The sequence below is a fragment of the Vipera berus genome, assembly GCF_964194415.1.
Source record: "Vipera berus genome assembly, chromosome: 15".
Lineage (NCBI taxonomy): Eukaryota > Metazoa > Chordata > Lepidosauria > Squamata > Viperidae > Vipera > Vipera berus.
This window is the reverse complement of record NC_138218.1, coordinates 3,949,670-3,963,427: the sequence shown is the minus strand read 5'-3', so window position 1 is coordinate 3,963,427 and position 13,758 is coordinate 3,949,670. Positions and strand designations below refer to the sequence as shown.

Here is a 13,758-nt window from a genome sequence, read left to right as displayed (position 1 = left end):
TGTGTCACAACTTTTTTGCTATTGCCGGAAATGGGGTGGGGGCGGTTTTGTTATGACACATCCGGCCCGTGGGCCAGCAGTTTGACAGCCCAGCACTAGACAAACCATTGTCCATGTCATCCAGGGCTGCACTGAGTTTGCTGGCTACATATGGCGGCATATTAGCCACGATTAATCCATTTCTGTTTTTCTCCCATGTGGGTTATTAGGTGGTTTTTGAGCTGCCTGTAAGGTCTTGCCTCAGCTAGTCCCTCAAGAAAGCAGAACTCTTGAATCAGGTAGCATTTGAAAAGGAACTTTTATTGAGAGATAGTGATTACAGAGAAAGCAAGCAGGATCTAAAATTCCCGTACGAAAACATTAGGTTAAAACCCACTTTTTGAAATCCCTCCCAACTGCCCAGTCCACAGAGAGCCATTCGAGAGATGCAAAGGTGTTATGAGAACTCTGAGCTAAGGAGGTGATAAGTTGTACTCAGGCACTGCGATCCTCTGGAGCTGAGACAAAACAGATGCCCCCCCCCCCAGGCTCATCCCTCCCCACTCCCATTCCCAGGAAGATACTCAAACCCAAAGAAGAATAAAGTAAAATGGATACATCGCAAAACACCCACCCTCCGCCTGAGATTTCCCCCCTCCCACCAGAACGGCAGTGTCCCAATAGGGATCTTTGTCGAACCTGACACTGCCATTTGTTCTGAAGGATTCACTACACTTCTGTGCATTTATGGTGTAGGGTTTGAGTGTAAAGTTTATAATTTTTATTGAGACCTATTTTGAACGGGAGGAGGTGCGCGCGCACCACTCCAAAGGTTTGGAGAGGTGCGCGCGCACCTCTCTCGCACCTCCGCCCGAACACCCGTTTGGAGACCTCCTGATGTTCGGACGCAGGTGCGGTTTGGAGACCTGCTGGTGTCGGTTTAGTAGCTTTCTAAACCGGCACCAGCAGGTCTCGACACGGGTGTTCGGGCGGAGGTGCGCGCCCACCTCTCCAAAGGTTTGGAGAGCTGCGCGTGCAGTTCTCCAAAACTTTGGAGAGGTACGCGCGCAGCTCCGCCCGAACAGCGGTTTGGAGACCTGCTGGTGCCGGTGGACGCACCTGCACGCCCACGGCAACGGGTCTCCGTGGTGACGGGCGCTGGGTTGCCGCGCCACCTTCAGCCTGGGCGTCACCGGAGCCACCCCGGGACCTCCAAACTGCCGCCCGACCTCCCCCCGAACACCAGCAGGTCTAGAGATCTTCAGAGAATAACAGCAGTTCTTCCACTGTTGATTAAACTCAGCCCTTCTCTTTGCTCAGAAGTGATGATAAAAGTCTTAGGCGAGTTCTACCGAATAACAGGTGCTAGCCAGGGGCAGGTAGGCATGCATTACATTCATACAACCACACTCTTTAATAAAAGCGGAACACAGAAGCCAGTCAAGAGCCTCCCAGCTCCTCCATACCCAGCGTATCCCCCCTTGTCTGGAATCACTGAGGGTCTCCTGCTGGAGCTGGGGCTCGACTAGAAGACCTCCAAGGTCCCTTCCAGCCCGGTTGCTCTGTTGGCCGGTAAGAGAACGTCCTGCTACGTCTAAAAGCACCTGAAGGGCGTCGCTGGACTCCAGCATCGGATCTCGCAGCCAAGTAGAAGCTGGCTGGAGCCTGAGAGCGGCAGGAGCTGCAAAGGGCTCCAGGGGAAGGAAGCGGGAAAGGGGGGCGGAATTGGGGGCTCCAACTGGGGACACCTCGGGGCGGTCCCTGCAGAGAAATAGGCGGAGCTTCCAGGAAAAGAGCGCGCACATGTGGGATTAAGCAGAACTGAGGCGGTTAATTGATGCCGCGCCGAGTCTAGCACGCCCCTCGTTACTGCGCAGGCGTAAAATGGCTAATTCGAGGCAGGAGGACGCAGATTGGTCGCTCGGGCAGGACGGTGATTGGCAAGAGGACTCCTAAGAGGAAGAGGCGGAGCTTCTAGAGGACAGGGCGCTCAGAGAGGTTCCGCCTCCACTTCCGTAAACGAAAAGAAGTGGGGCGCCCTAATTAACTCGCCCGCGGACGGGCTCGGAGCCAGGTAGGGCGCAAGGGATGCTGGGAGTCGTAGTCCGAGAGGCTCTTTGGCGGAGGGAGGAGGGCGAGGCCAGGTCTGGCGGGACGGGCGTTGGGAGGGAGGCCTGCCCGGAAAGTCTCACTGAGAGGCCGAGGCTTCGGCCTTCCTCCTGGGCAAGGTTGAGACTCCTCTCCGGGGAAGGGACGAAGCCGTGACCTGCCTCTCCCCATTCGCCCCTGCAGGAGTTCGGGCGAGCCCGGCGGAGGAAGGAAGGAGGCCCCGCGGAGAAGACCCGGGAGGAGACGGCGGGGAAGGCCCGGAAGGGATGAGCCGACGGGGACTCCGGGAAAGGAGGCCGCCTGGAGGGCGAAGCGGGGAGCGGGAAACGGGCGGAGACGCCGAGACGGGCCTGGAGGGCGGAGGGTCCCTCAGAAGAGGCGGTAGACGCGGGAAACACCTCAGAATCCAGGAGGGAGGAAAGAAATATCAGTTCCCGGAATGTGGAAAATCCTTTAAAAAAAACCGAGATCTCGAAAGGCATCTAAGAATCCACACAGGAGAAAAACCATTTAACTGCCTGGAGTGTGGAAACAGCTTCAGTCAGAGGGGACACCTTCATGTACATCAAAGGATCCACTCAGGAGAGAAACCACATAAATGCCCTGACTGTGGAAAGAGCTTCAGTCAGAGGGGAAGCCTTTATAGTCATCAAAGGATCCACTCAGGAGAAAAACCATTTAAATGCCTGGAGTGTGGAAAGAGCTTCAGTCAGAGGGGAAGCCTTTATAGACATCAAAGGATCCACTCAGAAGAAAAACCATTTAAATGCCTGGAGTGTGGAAAGAGCTTCAGTCTGAGGGGAAACCTTTATGTACATGAAAGGATCCATTCAGGAGAGAAACCACATAAATGCCTGGAGTGTGGAAAGAGCTTCAGTCAGAGGGAAAGCCTTTATAGACATCAAAGGATCCACTCAGGAAATAAACCGCATAAATGCCTGGAGTGTGGAAAGAGCTTCAGACAGAGGGGAAACCTTTATGTACATCAAAGGATCCATTCAGGAGAGAAACCACATAAATGCCTGGAGTGTGGAAAGAGCTTCAGTCGGAGGGCACACCTTTATAGTCATCAAAGAATTCACACTAGAGAAAATACGCATCAACGCCCACAGTGTGGAAAGAGTTTCAGTCAGAGGGGACACCTTTATGTACATCAAAGGCTCCACTCAGGAGAAAAACCATATAAATGTCTGGAGTGTGGAAAGACCTTCAGTCAGACAGGAAACCTTTATAGTCATCAAAGAATTCATACTGGAGAGAAACCATATAAATGCCCGGAGTGTGGAAAGAGCTTCAGTCAGAGTGGAACCCTTTATGCACATCAAAGTATCCACTCAGGAAATAAACCACATAAATGTCTGGAGTGTGGAAAGACCTTCAGACAGAGGGGAAACCTTTATGTACATCAAAGAATCCACTCAGGAGAAAAACCACATAAATGCCTGGAATGTGGAAAGAGCTTCAGTCTGAGGGGACACCTTTATGTACATCAAAGAATCCACTCAGGAGAAAAACCACATAAATGCCTGGAATGTGGAAAGAGCTTCAGTCTGAGGGGACACCTTTATGTACATCAAAGAATCCACTCAGGAGAAAAACCACATAAATGCCTGGAGTGTGGAAAGAGCTTCAGTCAGAGTGGAAGCCTTTATGCACATCAAAGTATCCACTCAGGAAATAAACCGCATAAATGCCTGCAGTGTGGAAAGACCTTCAGACAGAGGGGAAACCTTTATGTACATCAAAGAATCCACTCAGGAGAAAAACCACATAAATGCCTGGAGTGTGGAAAGAGCTTCAGTCGGAGGGCACACCTTTATAGTCATCAAAGAATTCACACAGGAGAAAGATCAACAGGCAGGCAGCAGAAGTAGCCTGCAATACTGCATTGTAACCAGTGTGCCACCAGAGGTGGAAGGGACCTTGAAAGTCTTCTAGTCCAACACCCACACAGACACACACACACACACGATTAAAGCAGGAGACCCTATATATTCCAGACAAATGGTTGTCCGGTCTCTTCTTAAAATCGTCAGGTGGTGGAGCACATACAACTTCTGAAGACAAGACATTTGATTGATTACCGGTAATTGTTTTTACTGTCGGGAAATTTCTCCTTAGTTCTAGGTTGTTTCTCTACTTCATTACTTTCCGTCTATTGACCCCCTCTTCTTTGTGGCAGCCCCTCAAAGCTTGGCACCCCTAGACCTTTTCACTACAATCTATAAATATGCTGCACGAAAGGTTTTCGCTAAGGCTTTTGCGGTGGGGATCTTTTGGCAAGGGATGAAGTGCCCCTGTTTGGAAAACAAGTCCGTGACCGTCCAGACTACAGTGTCCCATTGCTTTCTGGTAATTCCACTATAAAATCCATGGCTATTTCTTTCCATGGGGCTGAGGGGTTCGCCAGTGGTTGTAGCAGTCCTGGCGATTTCCCTTGCAGCCTCTTAGCCGTCACGCAAATTTGGCATCCTTTTTCATGGATGGCCACCAAAATTGCCTTTTAGTTAAGTGTAGGGTTTTTAAAAACTTGAAATGTCCTGCTGATTTTGTATCATGGCACAACTTCATGAAATTTATCCTCTGGGTGGCAGGTATGTATAACTTCTCACCCACCCAGGGTGTCAACTCTGCTAACATCAAATCTTCTTGCTTGACAAGAGATGAAGCAGCACCTAGTTTAACATATAACTAGTGTATTGCTTTAAGAGATTGAGTTTAAGGTTGGGAGGAGGGAGGTGGAAGATTGTATCTCAAGGCTGTCTGAAATGAAAGAAATGAAAGAAGATAAGAAGCTCATAGTTGGAAACTTGACACAGGGTAGTCCATCTTTGATTGTGCACACATGTCTATTTTTCTGGAACCATTCATCAGTTACCAAAGACTTTCAGAATTCTGTTCCAGTTTGGCTAGCCACCCACGGCTTCATTTTAGCTTGGGTCCTGTTGGTGACTGGTGCAGCCAGTTGTTCAGGCATAAGTGGTTTAGGGTCAGTGGTCCGTGTGCTGTTACATTGGGGCATGCGAGATAATGCATCTGCCAAACACCCCCCCTTAAGTGTTTGAAAGTGAAACGGAATCAGTGAAAATGTTGGGACCAGGATTTTGAAGGACCTGGCAGATATAATTCTGTAGCTACTGAATGTATGCTATGTTACACAGGGGAAATACCAGAGGACTGGAAGAGAGCTGATGTTGCAATCTACAGAAGGGGAAAATGGATTCAGGATGTTAATATCAAGACCTGGAAAAATCCTAGAAAAGATAATCAAGCAGAGGATTTGTGAGCATCTAGAAAGAAACAAACCTTATCACTAGAAGCCAGCATGGGTTTATTAAAAAGAGATCATGGCAGACAAACCTTATGGCCTTTTTTGATAAAGTAACTAAATTAGCAAATCAGCAAAATAGACATGGTATATCTGATCTTTAGCAAGGCATTTAAATAAATAGACCACAACCTTCTCCTTGGTAAGATATTACCATATAGCAGGGGTCTTTAAACCTAGCCCTTTTATGACTTGTGGAGTTCAACTCCCAGAATTCCTGAGGCAGCATGGGGGAACAATGGTCCCTTCGTGACTTCTGGACTTCAACTCCCAGAATTCCTCAGCCAGCATGGCTCTGCTTGGAGACCTCTCCCTTTCCCCTCAGCATGGCTGGATCAGGAATGCTGGGAGTTGAAGTCCACGAGTCATGAACCAGCCACGGTTGCCTACCCTTGGGCTCAAATCTCAGAAGCATCTTGACAGACTTGGGGATCAAGCCCTATCTAATAAGGGGCCATAAAGGTTTTTAAGAAAATGCTGGGCAGCCACTTGTCTAAAATGATACCGCCAGTGCTGCTTGAGCAGGGGGCTGGACTAGAAGACCTCCAGGGTCCCTTCGCAGCTCCATCCCGATTCTAATTAAGTTCAGTGCTGAGAAAGGGAAGCTTCTCCGTGGGCGACTCTTCCCGTTGAGTAGCTCTGTGCTTCGGGGGGCGTGGATCCGAGGCCCCGCCCAGGCGCTCCCGGAAGTCCGCTCCTCTGGCGGGGCGGGAGAGTCTCGGCCGTCTCCCGCGGCCCATGGCCGGGCGCAGCGCCCTGCCTCCCGGCGCCGTCCTCGGGGAAAGCCCGGAGCCTGCCTGGGCAAGCCTCGCCGGTGAGAAAGGCCCGCGGGGGCCCATTGCCTCTGAGCACGTGCAGAGTCTTCGCTGGCCGGCTGGGCGGGCAGTGAGATCCTGCGGGACTCTGCCTCTTTCTCTCCCCAAAGCGGCCCGCTGCAGCGCAGGCTCGCTCGGCAGGCGGGGAGCGACGGGCTGGCCGGGGAGGCCGGCGTCTCTCTGAAACACCGCCCCCTTCCCAGGGTTCCAGGTCCCATGATTCCCACCCAGAGGCCGTAGGGTGGTGTGTCGCTGGGATCGGTGGTGGCCTTCAAAGAAAGAATGAATGAACCTTTACTGTCAAAGGACAACCATGTAAAGATGGAGATTGGCTGAGCCAACTGCTCTTTGTTTGTGTGTGTCTTTGCTTGTTTGTGTGTGACAACAGTCCCCGTTTTCTGGTGGTGGCCTTCAACTGCTCTCTCTCTCTCTGTGCCTGTGTGTGTGTGTGTGTGTGTGTGTGTGTGTGTGACGCAGTCCCCCTTTTCTGGTGGTGGCCTTCAACTGCTCGCTCTCTCTCTCTGTGTGTGTGTGTGTGTGTGTGTGTGTGTGTGTGTGACGCAGTCCCCCTTTTCTGGTGGTGGCCTTCAACTGCTTTGTGTGTGTGTGTGTGATGGAGTCCCCGTTTTCTGCAATAGAGCCGAGAGGAAAGTGCCTCTGAGGCCCAGATATTTAAGGGGGGGGGTCCTGGAGGGGATTCCCCCCCCCCGCTGCAGTCTCGCAAAGGGCTCCCGGGGAAGGAAGCAGGAAAGGGGGCGCGATTGGGGGGGTCCAGGAGGCCCCTCGGCCCGGCTGCGGGGTGGGGGAGGGAAGAGCGGACCCCCAAGTTCAAAGGGAGCCCCTCCCCTCATCTCCGCGACGGCAACAAAAATTCAGCTGATTCAACGAAGGAGGAGGCCGATTGGTCGCTCTGGCGATGGCAGCGATTGGCAGGAGGACACTTCGGGGAGGTCCCTGTAGAAAAATAGGCGGAGCTTCCAGAAAAGGGCGCGCACATCTGCGATTAAACAGAACTGAGGCGGTTAATTGGTCGCTCGGGGCAGGACGGTGATTGGCAAGAGGAAGAGGCGGAGCTTCTAGAGGAAAGGGCGCTCAGAGAGATTCCGCCTCTACTTCCGTAAACGAAAAGAACTGAGGCGCCATAATTAACTCGCCCGCGGATGGGCTCGGAACCAGGTAGGGCGCAAGGGATGCCGGGAGTCGCAGTCCGACAGGCTCTGTGGCGGAGAAGGAAGGGAGGGGGAGGCCGAGGACGGGTCTGGCGGGAGGGGCGCTGGGAGGGAGGCTTACCCTGTGAAAGTCTCAGTGAGATGCCGAGGCTTCGGCCTTCCTCCCGGGACGGGCTGGGACTCCCCTCTGGGGAAGGGACGAAGCCGTGACCCGCCTCCCCCCATTTTCCCCTGCAGGAGTTCGGTCGAGCCCGGCGGAGGAAGGAGGGAGGCCCCGCGGAGCAGCCCCGGGAGGAGACGGCGGGAAAGACCCGGAAGGGATGAGCGGAGGGGGACTCCGGGAAAGGAGGCCGCCTGGAGGGCGAAGCGGGGAGCAGGAAACGGGCGGAGACCCCGAGACGGGCCTGGAGGGCGGAGGGTCCCTCAGAAGAGGCGGGAAACTCGGGAAACGCCTCAGAATCCAGGACGGAGGAAAGAAATATCAGTGCCCGGAATGTGGAAAATCCTTCAAAATAAATGGAAACCTTAAAGCGCATCTAAGAACCCACACTGGAGAAAAACCATATAAATGCCTAGAGTGTGGAAAAAGCTTCACTCAGAGGGGAACCCTTTATAATCATCAAAGAATTCACACTGGAGAGAAATCACATAAATGCCTGGAGTGTGGAAAGCGCTTCAGTCAGAGGGGAAACCTTTATAGACATGAAAGTATCCACTCAGGAAATAAACCGCATAAATGCCTGGAATGTGGAAAGAGCTTCAGTCTGAGGGGACACCTTTATAGACATCAAAGAATTCACACTGGAGAGAAACCATTTAAATGCCCGCAGTGTGGAAAGAGCTTTAGTCAAAAGGGCGAACTGTATAACCATCAAAGAATTCACACTGGAGAGAAACCATTTAAATGCCTGCAGTGTGGAAAGAGCTTTAGTGAGAGGGGACACCTCTATAAGCATCAAAGAATCCACTCAGGAGAAAAACCATATAAGTGCCTGGAGTGTGGAAAGAACTTCAGTCAGAGGGGACACCTTTATAGTCATCAAAGAATTCACACTAGAGAAAAACCGCATCAGTGCCCGCAGTGTGGAAAGAGTTTCAGTCAGAGGGGACACCTTTATGTACATCAAAGGCTCCACTCAGGAGAAAAACCATATAAATGTCTGGAGTGTGGAAAGACCTTCAGTCAGAGGGGACACCTTTATGTACATCAAAGGCTCCACACTAGAGAAAAACCATATAAAAGCCTGGAGTGTGAAAAGAGCTTCAGTCAGACAGGAAACATTTATAGTCATCAAAGAATTCATACTGGAGAGAAACCATATAAATGCCCGGAGTGTGGAAAGAGCTTCAGTCAGAGAGGAAACATTTATAAGCATCAAACAATTCATACTGGGGAGAAACCGCATAAATGCCTGGAGTGTGGAAAGAGGTTCAATCAGAGGGGAAACCTTTATGTACATCAAAGGATCCACACAGGAGAGAAACCATATAAATGCCTGGAGTGTGGAAAGAGGTTCAGTCAGAGCATAATCCTTTATGTACATCAAAGGATCCACACAGGAGAAAAATCAACAGGCAGCCGGCAGGCAGTAGAAGTAGCCTGCAATACTGCATTCTAACCAGTGCGCCACTAGAGGTGGAAGTGACCTTGAAAGTCTTCTAATCCAATATACACACAGACACACACACACACACACAGAGAAGGTTAAAGCAGGAGACCCTATACGTTCCAGACAAGTGGTTGTCCGGTCTCTTCTTAAAATCGTCAGGTGGTGGAGCACATACAACTTTTGAAGCCAAGCCATTCGATTGGTTAATTGTTTTCACTGTCAGGAAATTTCTCCTTATTTATTTATTTATTTATTGATGGGATTTATATCCCGCCCTATCTCCCGAAGGACTCAGGGCAGCTAACAACAAAACATATAATAAGTACAGAAATTAAGATAAAAATAAAATTAAAATCATCTGTGCAATAAATTAAAATTGAAAACAAAAAATAAATTAAAAATTGTAAATATAATTAAAATGCCTGTCAGTCCAGGTTAGCCTGGTGGAAAAGGAGTGTTTTGAGGCCGCGGCGAAAGGATTGGAGATTTTGGGCCATCCGAAGTTCAGGGGGGAGTTGATTCCATAGGACTGGCGCTCCCACAGAGAAGGCCCTCCCCCTGGGGGTCGCCAGCCGACATTGCCTAGCTGACGGTACCCTGAGGAGGCCTTCTCTGTGTGAGCGTACTGGACGATGGGAATTTGTTCCCGGCAGCAGATGGTCCTGCAAGTATCCCGGACCTAAGCCATGTAGGGCTTTAAAGGTAAGTACCAGCACCAAATCTCACCCGGAGGGCAACCGGTAGCCAATGCAGCTCACGCAGGAGGGGTGTAATATGGGAGTATCAGGGTGCTCCCATCACTACCCGTGCAGCTGCACTCTGCACCAGCTGAAGCCTCCGGGTGGTCTTCAAGGGCAGCCCCATGTAGAGAGCATTACAGTAGTCTATACGGGAGGTAACGAGTGCGTGGGTGACTGTACGTAGGACATCTCGGTCCAGAAAGGGGCGCAATTGGTATATTAGGCGAATCTGGGCAAATGCCCCCCTACCTAGTTATAGGTAGTTTCTCTACTTCATTACTTTCCGTCTCTGGTCCACTAATTTTGTCACTTGGTCAAAGAATGTAATAAGATTTGTCAGGCATGATTTGTTTTTGACAAACCCATGTTGACTTTTAGTGATGACTTTGTTTGCATTCCTCTGTAGATGAGGGGAGGGGTTCCCTTTGAACTTGGGGGTTTGCTCTTCCCCCACCCTGCAGCCAGACTGAGGGGCCTCCTGGAGCCCCCCAATCACACACCCCTTCCTGCTTCCTTCCCCGAGAGCCCTTTGCGAGACTGCAGCGGGGGGGATCCCCTCCAGTACCCCCCCTTAATATATGGGCCTCTCGGACCTTTTCCTCCATCGCCCCCCCAATGCGCCCCTCTCCCCCGGGAAGCCTGGCCCGGGACCCTCGGCCTTGGGGGGCTCCCCACATTCCATTCACTCCCCAAAGGCTGGAGGGATTCCTGCTCCTGCTGCTCTCAGGCTCCAGCCAGCTTCTCCTTGGCTGCGAGATCCGATGCTGGAGCCCAGCGACACCCTCCAGGTGCTTTTAGACGTAGGCAGGGCGTTCTCTTACCGGCCAACAGAGCAACCGAGCTGGAAGGGACCTTGGAGGTCTTCTAGTCGAGCCCCAGCTCCAGCAGGAGACCCTCAATCATTCCAGACAAGGGGGGGATACGCTGGGTATGGAGGAGCTGGGAGGTTCTTTACTGGCTTCTGTGTTCTGCTTTTATTAGAGTGTGGTTGTATAAATGTAATGCATGCCTACGTGCCCCTGGCTAGCACCTATTATTGGGTAGCACACACCTAAGATTTTTTATCATCACTTCTGAGCAAAGAGAAGGGCTGAGTTTAATAAACAGTGGAAGAACTGCTGTTATTCTCTGAAGATCTCTAAACCCTTTGATTCGATAAACCTGTCCATAGAGGGCTTAAAAGCAATAAGACTTATTCTTTTTGGTGCCCCTTCCCGCTTCCTTCCCCGAGAGCCCTTTGTGAGACTGCAGCGGGGGGGGGGGGAACCCTCCAGGACCTCTTGGCATCCTGAAGCTGAAGCTTCCAGAAAGAGAAACCTTTTCCTCCATTACCCCCCCCAATGCGCCCCTCTCTCCATGGAAAGCCTGGCCTGGGACCCTCAGCCTTGGGGGGCTCCCCGCATTCCATGCACTCCCCAAAGGCTGGAGGGATTCCTGCTCCTGCTGCTCTTCGGCTCCAGCCAGCTTCTCCTTGGCTGTGAGATCCGATGCTGGAGTCCAGCGACGCCCTCCAGGAGTTTTTAGACGTAGGCAGGACGTTCTCTTATCGGCCAACAGAACAACCGAGCTGGAAGGGACCTTGGAGGTCTTCTAGTCGAGCCCCAGCTCCAGCAGGAGACCCTCAATGATTCCAGACAAGGGGGGATACGCTGGGTATGGAGGAGCTGGGAGGTTCTTTACTGGCTTCTATGTTCTGCTTTTATTAAAGAGTGTGGTTGTATAAGTGTAATGCATGCCTACGTGCCCCTGGCTAGCACCTGTTATTCGGTAGAACACACCTAATATTTTTATCAAGGGCTGTAAGCCTGTCCATAGAGGGCTTTAAAGCAATAAGACTTACTCTTTTTGGTGCCCTTCTGTTATGAGTTTCTAAGGAACTGCCTCAGTTGGTCACTAAGGAAAGCAAGACTCTTAATCCATTCCGAACTTTTGCAGAGATACAGTTGATTGAGGGAGGACAAGGTGAGGTCTGAAAAGCCAGTGCAGATCAAATGGCATTCTTTGTTCCCAAAAGCCCACAGCCTTTATGGCCTGCCTCAATAGGGCTGGAAGGCACTCAAAGATTGTCTAGTCCAGCCCCCTGCTCAAGTAGGAGACCTGGCTTACACCATCCTGCTCAAATGGTGGTGCAATCTGGAATGTAAAGACAAGATATGTATAAGCTAAAAATTATTGATAAATGTAATTTTTTTTACTTGTATTAGCGTAATATGACAGCAGATATTAAGGGGAAAAGAGAGTAAATATTTGATGTCATTTGAGATACAGATGCCGTACTCTCTTATATTAGAACATGCACTGACAGTGTAACAACGGATAAGTGCATTAGAGTTTATGGGAACTGTAAACCCTGGATGACTGCAGAGATACGAACACTCCTGAGAGCCCGGGATTCTGCCTTTAAGGCAGGGGACAGGGACAGATACAGAGAGGCCAGGGCAAATCTCAGAAGAGGCATTAGGATGGCAAAACAACAATACAAACAAAAGGTGGAGAACCATTTAGCGAACAACGATCTGAGGCAAGTATGGCAGGGACTGCAGCACTTAACCAACTATAAGGGCAGCACGAGGAGCATGGCAAACACCGATGCCTCGTTGGCTGAGGAGCTGAATATCTTCTTCGCCCGCTACGAGGTTAAAAGACCAGACCCCATAGCCTCTGCTGGCCGGCCTTCTGACTCTCAGCCACTCACCCTGTGTGAACACCAAGTGAGGGCTGTATTGAAGGCTGTGAATCCCAGCAAAGCCGCAGGCCCAGATGGGGTGCTGGGGATAGTGGTCAGGAATTGTGCCGATCAATTAGCAGGGGTCCTGACAAGGATTTTTAACATCTTGCAAACGGCATGTGTACCATCATGCTTGAAGGCAGCTACCATTGTCCCAGTCCCCAAGAAAACTGCAGTTGAGTGCCTGAATGACTACAGACCTATTGCATTAACGTCTGTAGTCATGAAATGCTTTGAAAGATTGGTTCTCCAACATCTTAGGACATGCCTCCCACTGGATTTTGATAAACATCAATTTGCCTACAGGGGAAATAGGTCGACAGACGATGCCATAGCTACTGCTTTACACTCTGTAGCAAGTCATCTTGAAAAACCTGGAAGTTACGTCAGGATGCTTTTTGTTGACTACAGCTTGGCTTTCAACACCATTTTGCCGAGCATTCTCATTGAGAAGCTGACTGACTTGAAATTCTCCCCCGCTATCTGCGATTGGATTCAAGACTTTCTTAGTGATCGGGTACAAACAGTGAGGGTCGGGTCTGCTTTGTCCACCCCCCTGAAGCTTTGCACCGGCACGCCACAGGGCTGTGTGCTTAGCCCCTACCTGTACTCTTTATACACTTATGATTGTGTATCATCTGACCCATCCACTGCGATAATCAAGTTTGCAGATGATACAACTGTGGTGGGTCTTATTACAGGTGGGGATGAGACAGCATATAGGGCGGAGGTACAAAAACTATCCATATGGTGTAGTAACAACAACTTGCACCTAAACATCGGCAAGACGAAAGAGATGGTGTTAGACTTCCGGAGAAAAAAGGAGGAACCTGCCCCACTTTACATCGGGGAAGACTGTGTAGAGAGAGTTTCCTCCTTTAAATTTCTGGGAGTCTACCTCTGTGAAGATCTGACCTGGAAAGTTAACACAACCCAGGTGGCTAGAAAGGCCCAACAGAGGCTTCACTTTCTTAGGATCTTGCGGAAGAACAGGGTAGAACAGCTAATGACCCTCTTTTACCGGTCTACCATAGAGAGCGTCCTCTCGTATGGTATTGTGGTTTGGTATGCTGGTCTGACAGCTGCGGACAGGAAAGTATTACAGAGGGTAGTGAGCACAGCACAAGACATTGTGGGCTGTTCCCTGACACCACTGGATGACATCGCCAGGGCTCGTTGCCTTGGAAGAGTGAGGAAGATTCTCAGGGATGACTCACACCCTGGACGGTATCTCTTTACTACTATCCGGTAGGAGATACAGGAATATAGCCAGCCGTACC

At 50.7% G+C, this 13,758-nt stretch overlaps 2 protein-coding genes across 2 annotated transcripts; both read left to right on the top strand.

The window, feature by feature from the left end:
- Positions 1-2,003: 2,003 nt before the first annotated feature.
- On the top strand, positions 2,004-4,296 carry LOC308674733 (uncharacterized protein). The gene is made up of 2 exons (XM_081339464.1): positions 2,004-2,053; positions 2,272-4,296. Exon 2 carries the CDS (start codon positions 2,355-2,357, stop codon positions 3,960-3,962), a length of 1,608 nt encoding a protein of 535 aa, XP_081195590.1. The 5' UTR covers positions 2,004-2,053; positions 2,272-2,354; the 3' UTR covers positions 3,963-4,296.
- Positions 4,297-7,157: 2,861 nt separating this feature from the next.
- Positions 7,158-9,473, top strand: LOC308674829 (uncharacterized protein). Its single transcript, XM_081339627.1, has 2 exons — positions 7,158-7,407; positions 7,638-9,473. Exons 1-2 carry the CDS (start codon positions 7,392-7,394, stop codon positions 9,017-9,019), a joined length of 1,398 nt encoding a protein of 465 aa, XP_081195753.1. The 5' UTR covers positions 7,158-7,391; the 3' UTR covers positions 9,020-9,473.
- Positions 9,474-13,758: the final 4,285 nt, after the last annotated feature.

What these genes read in the sequence shown, in the direction of transcription:
- LOC308674733 (XM_081339464.1), top strand. Translation starts at nt 2,355, where the DNA reads ATGAGCCGACGGGGACTCCGGGAAAGGAGGCCGCCTGGAGGGCGAAGC.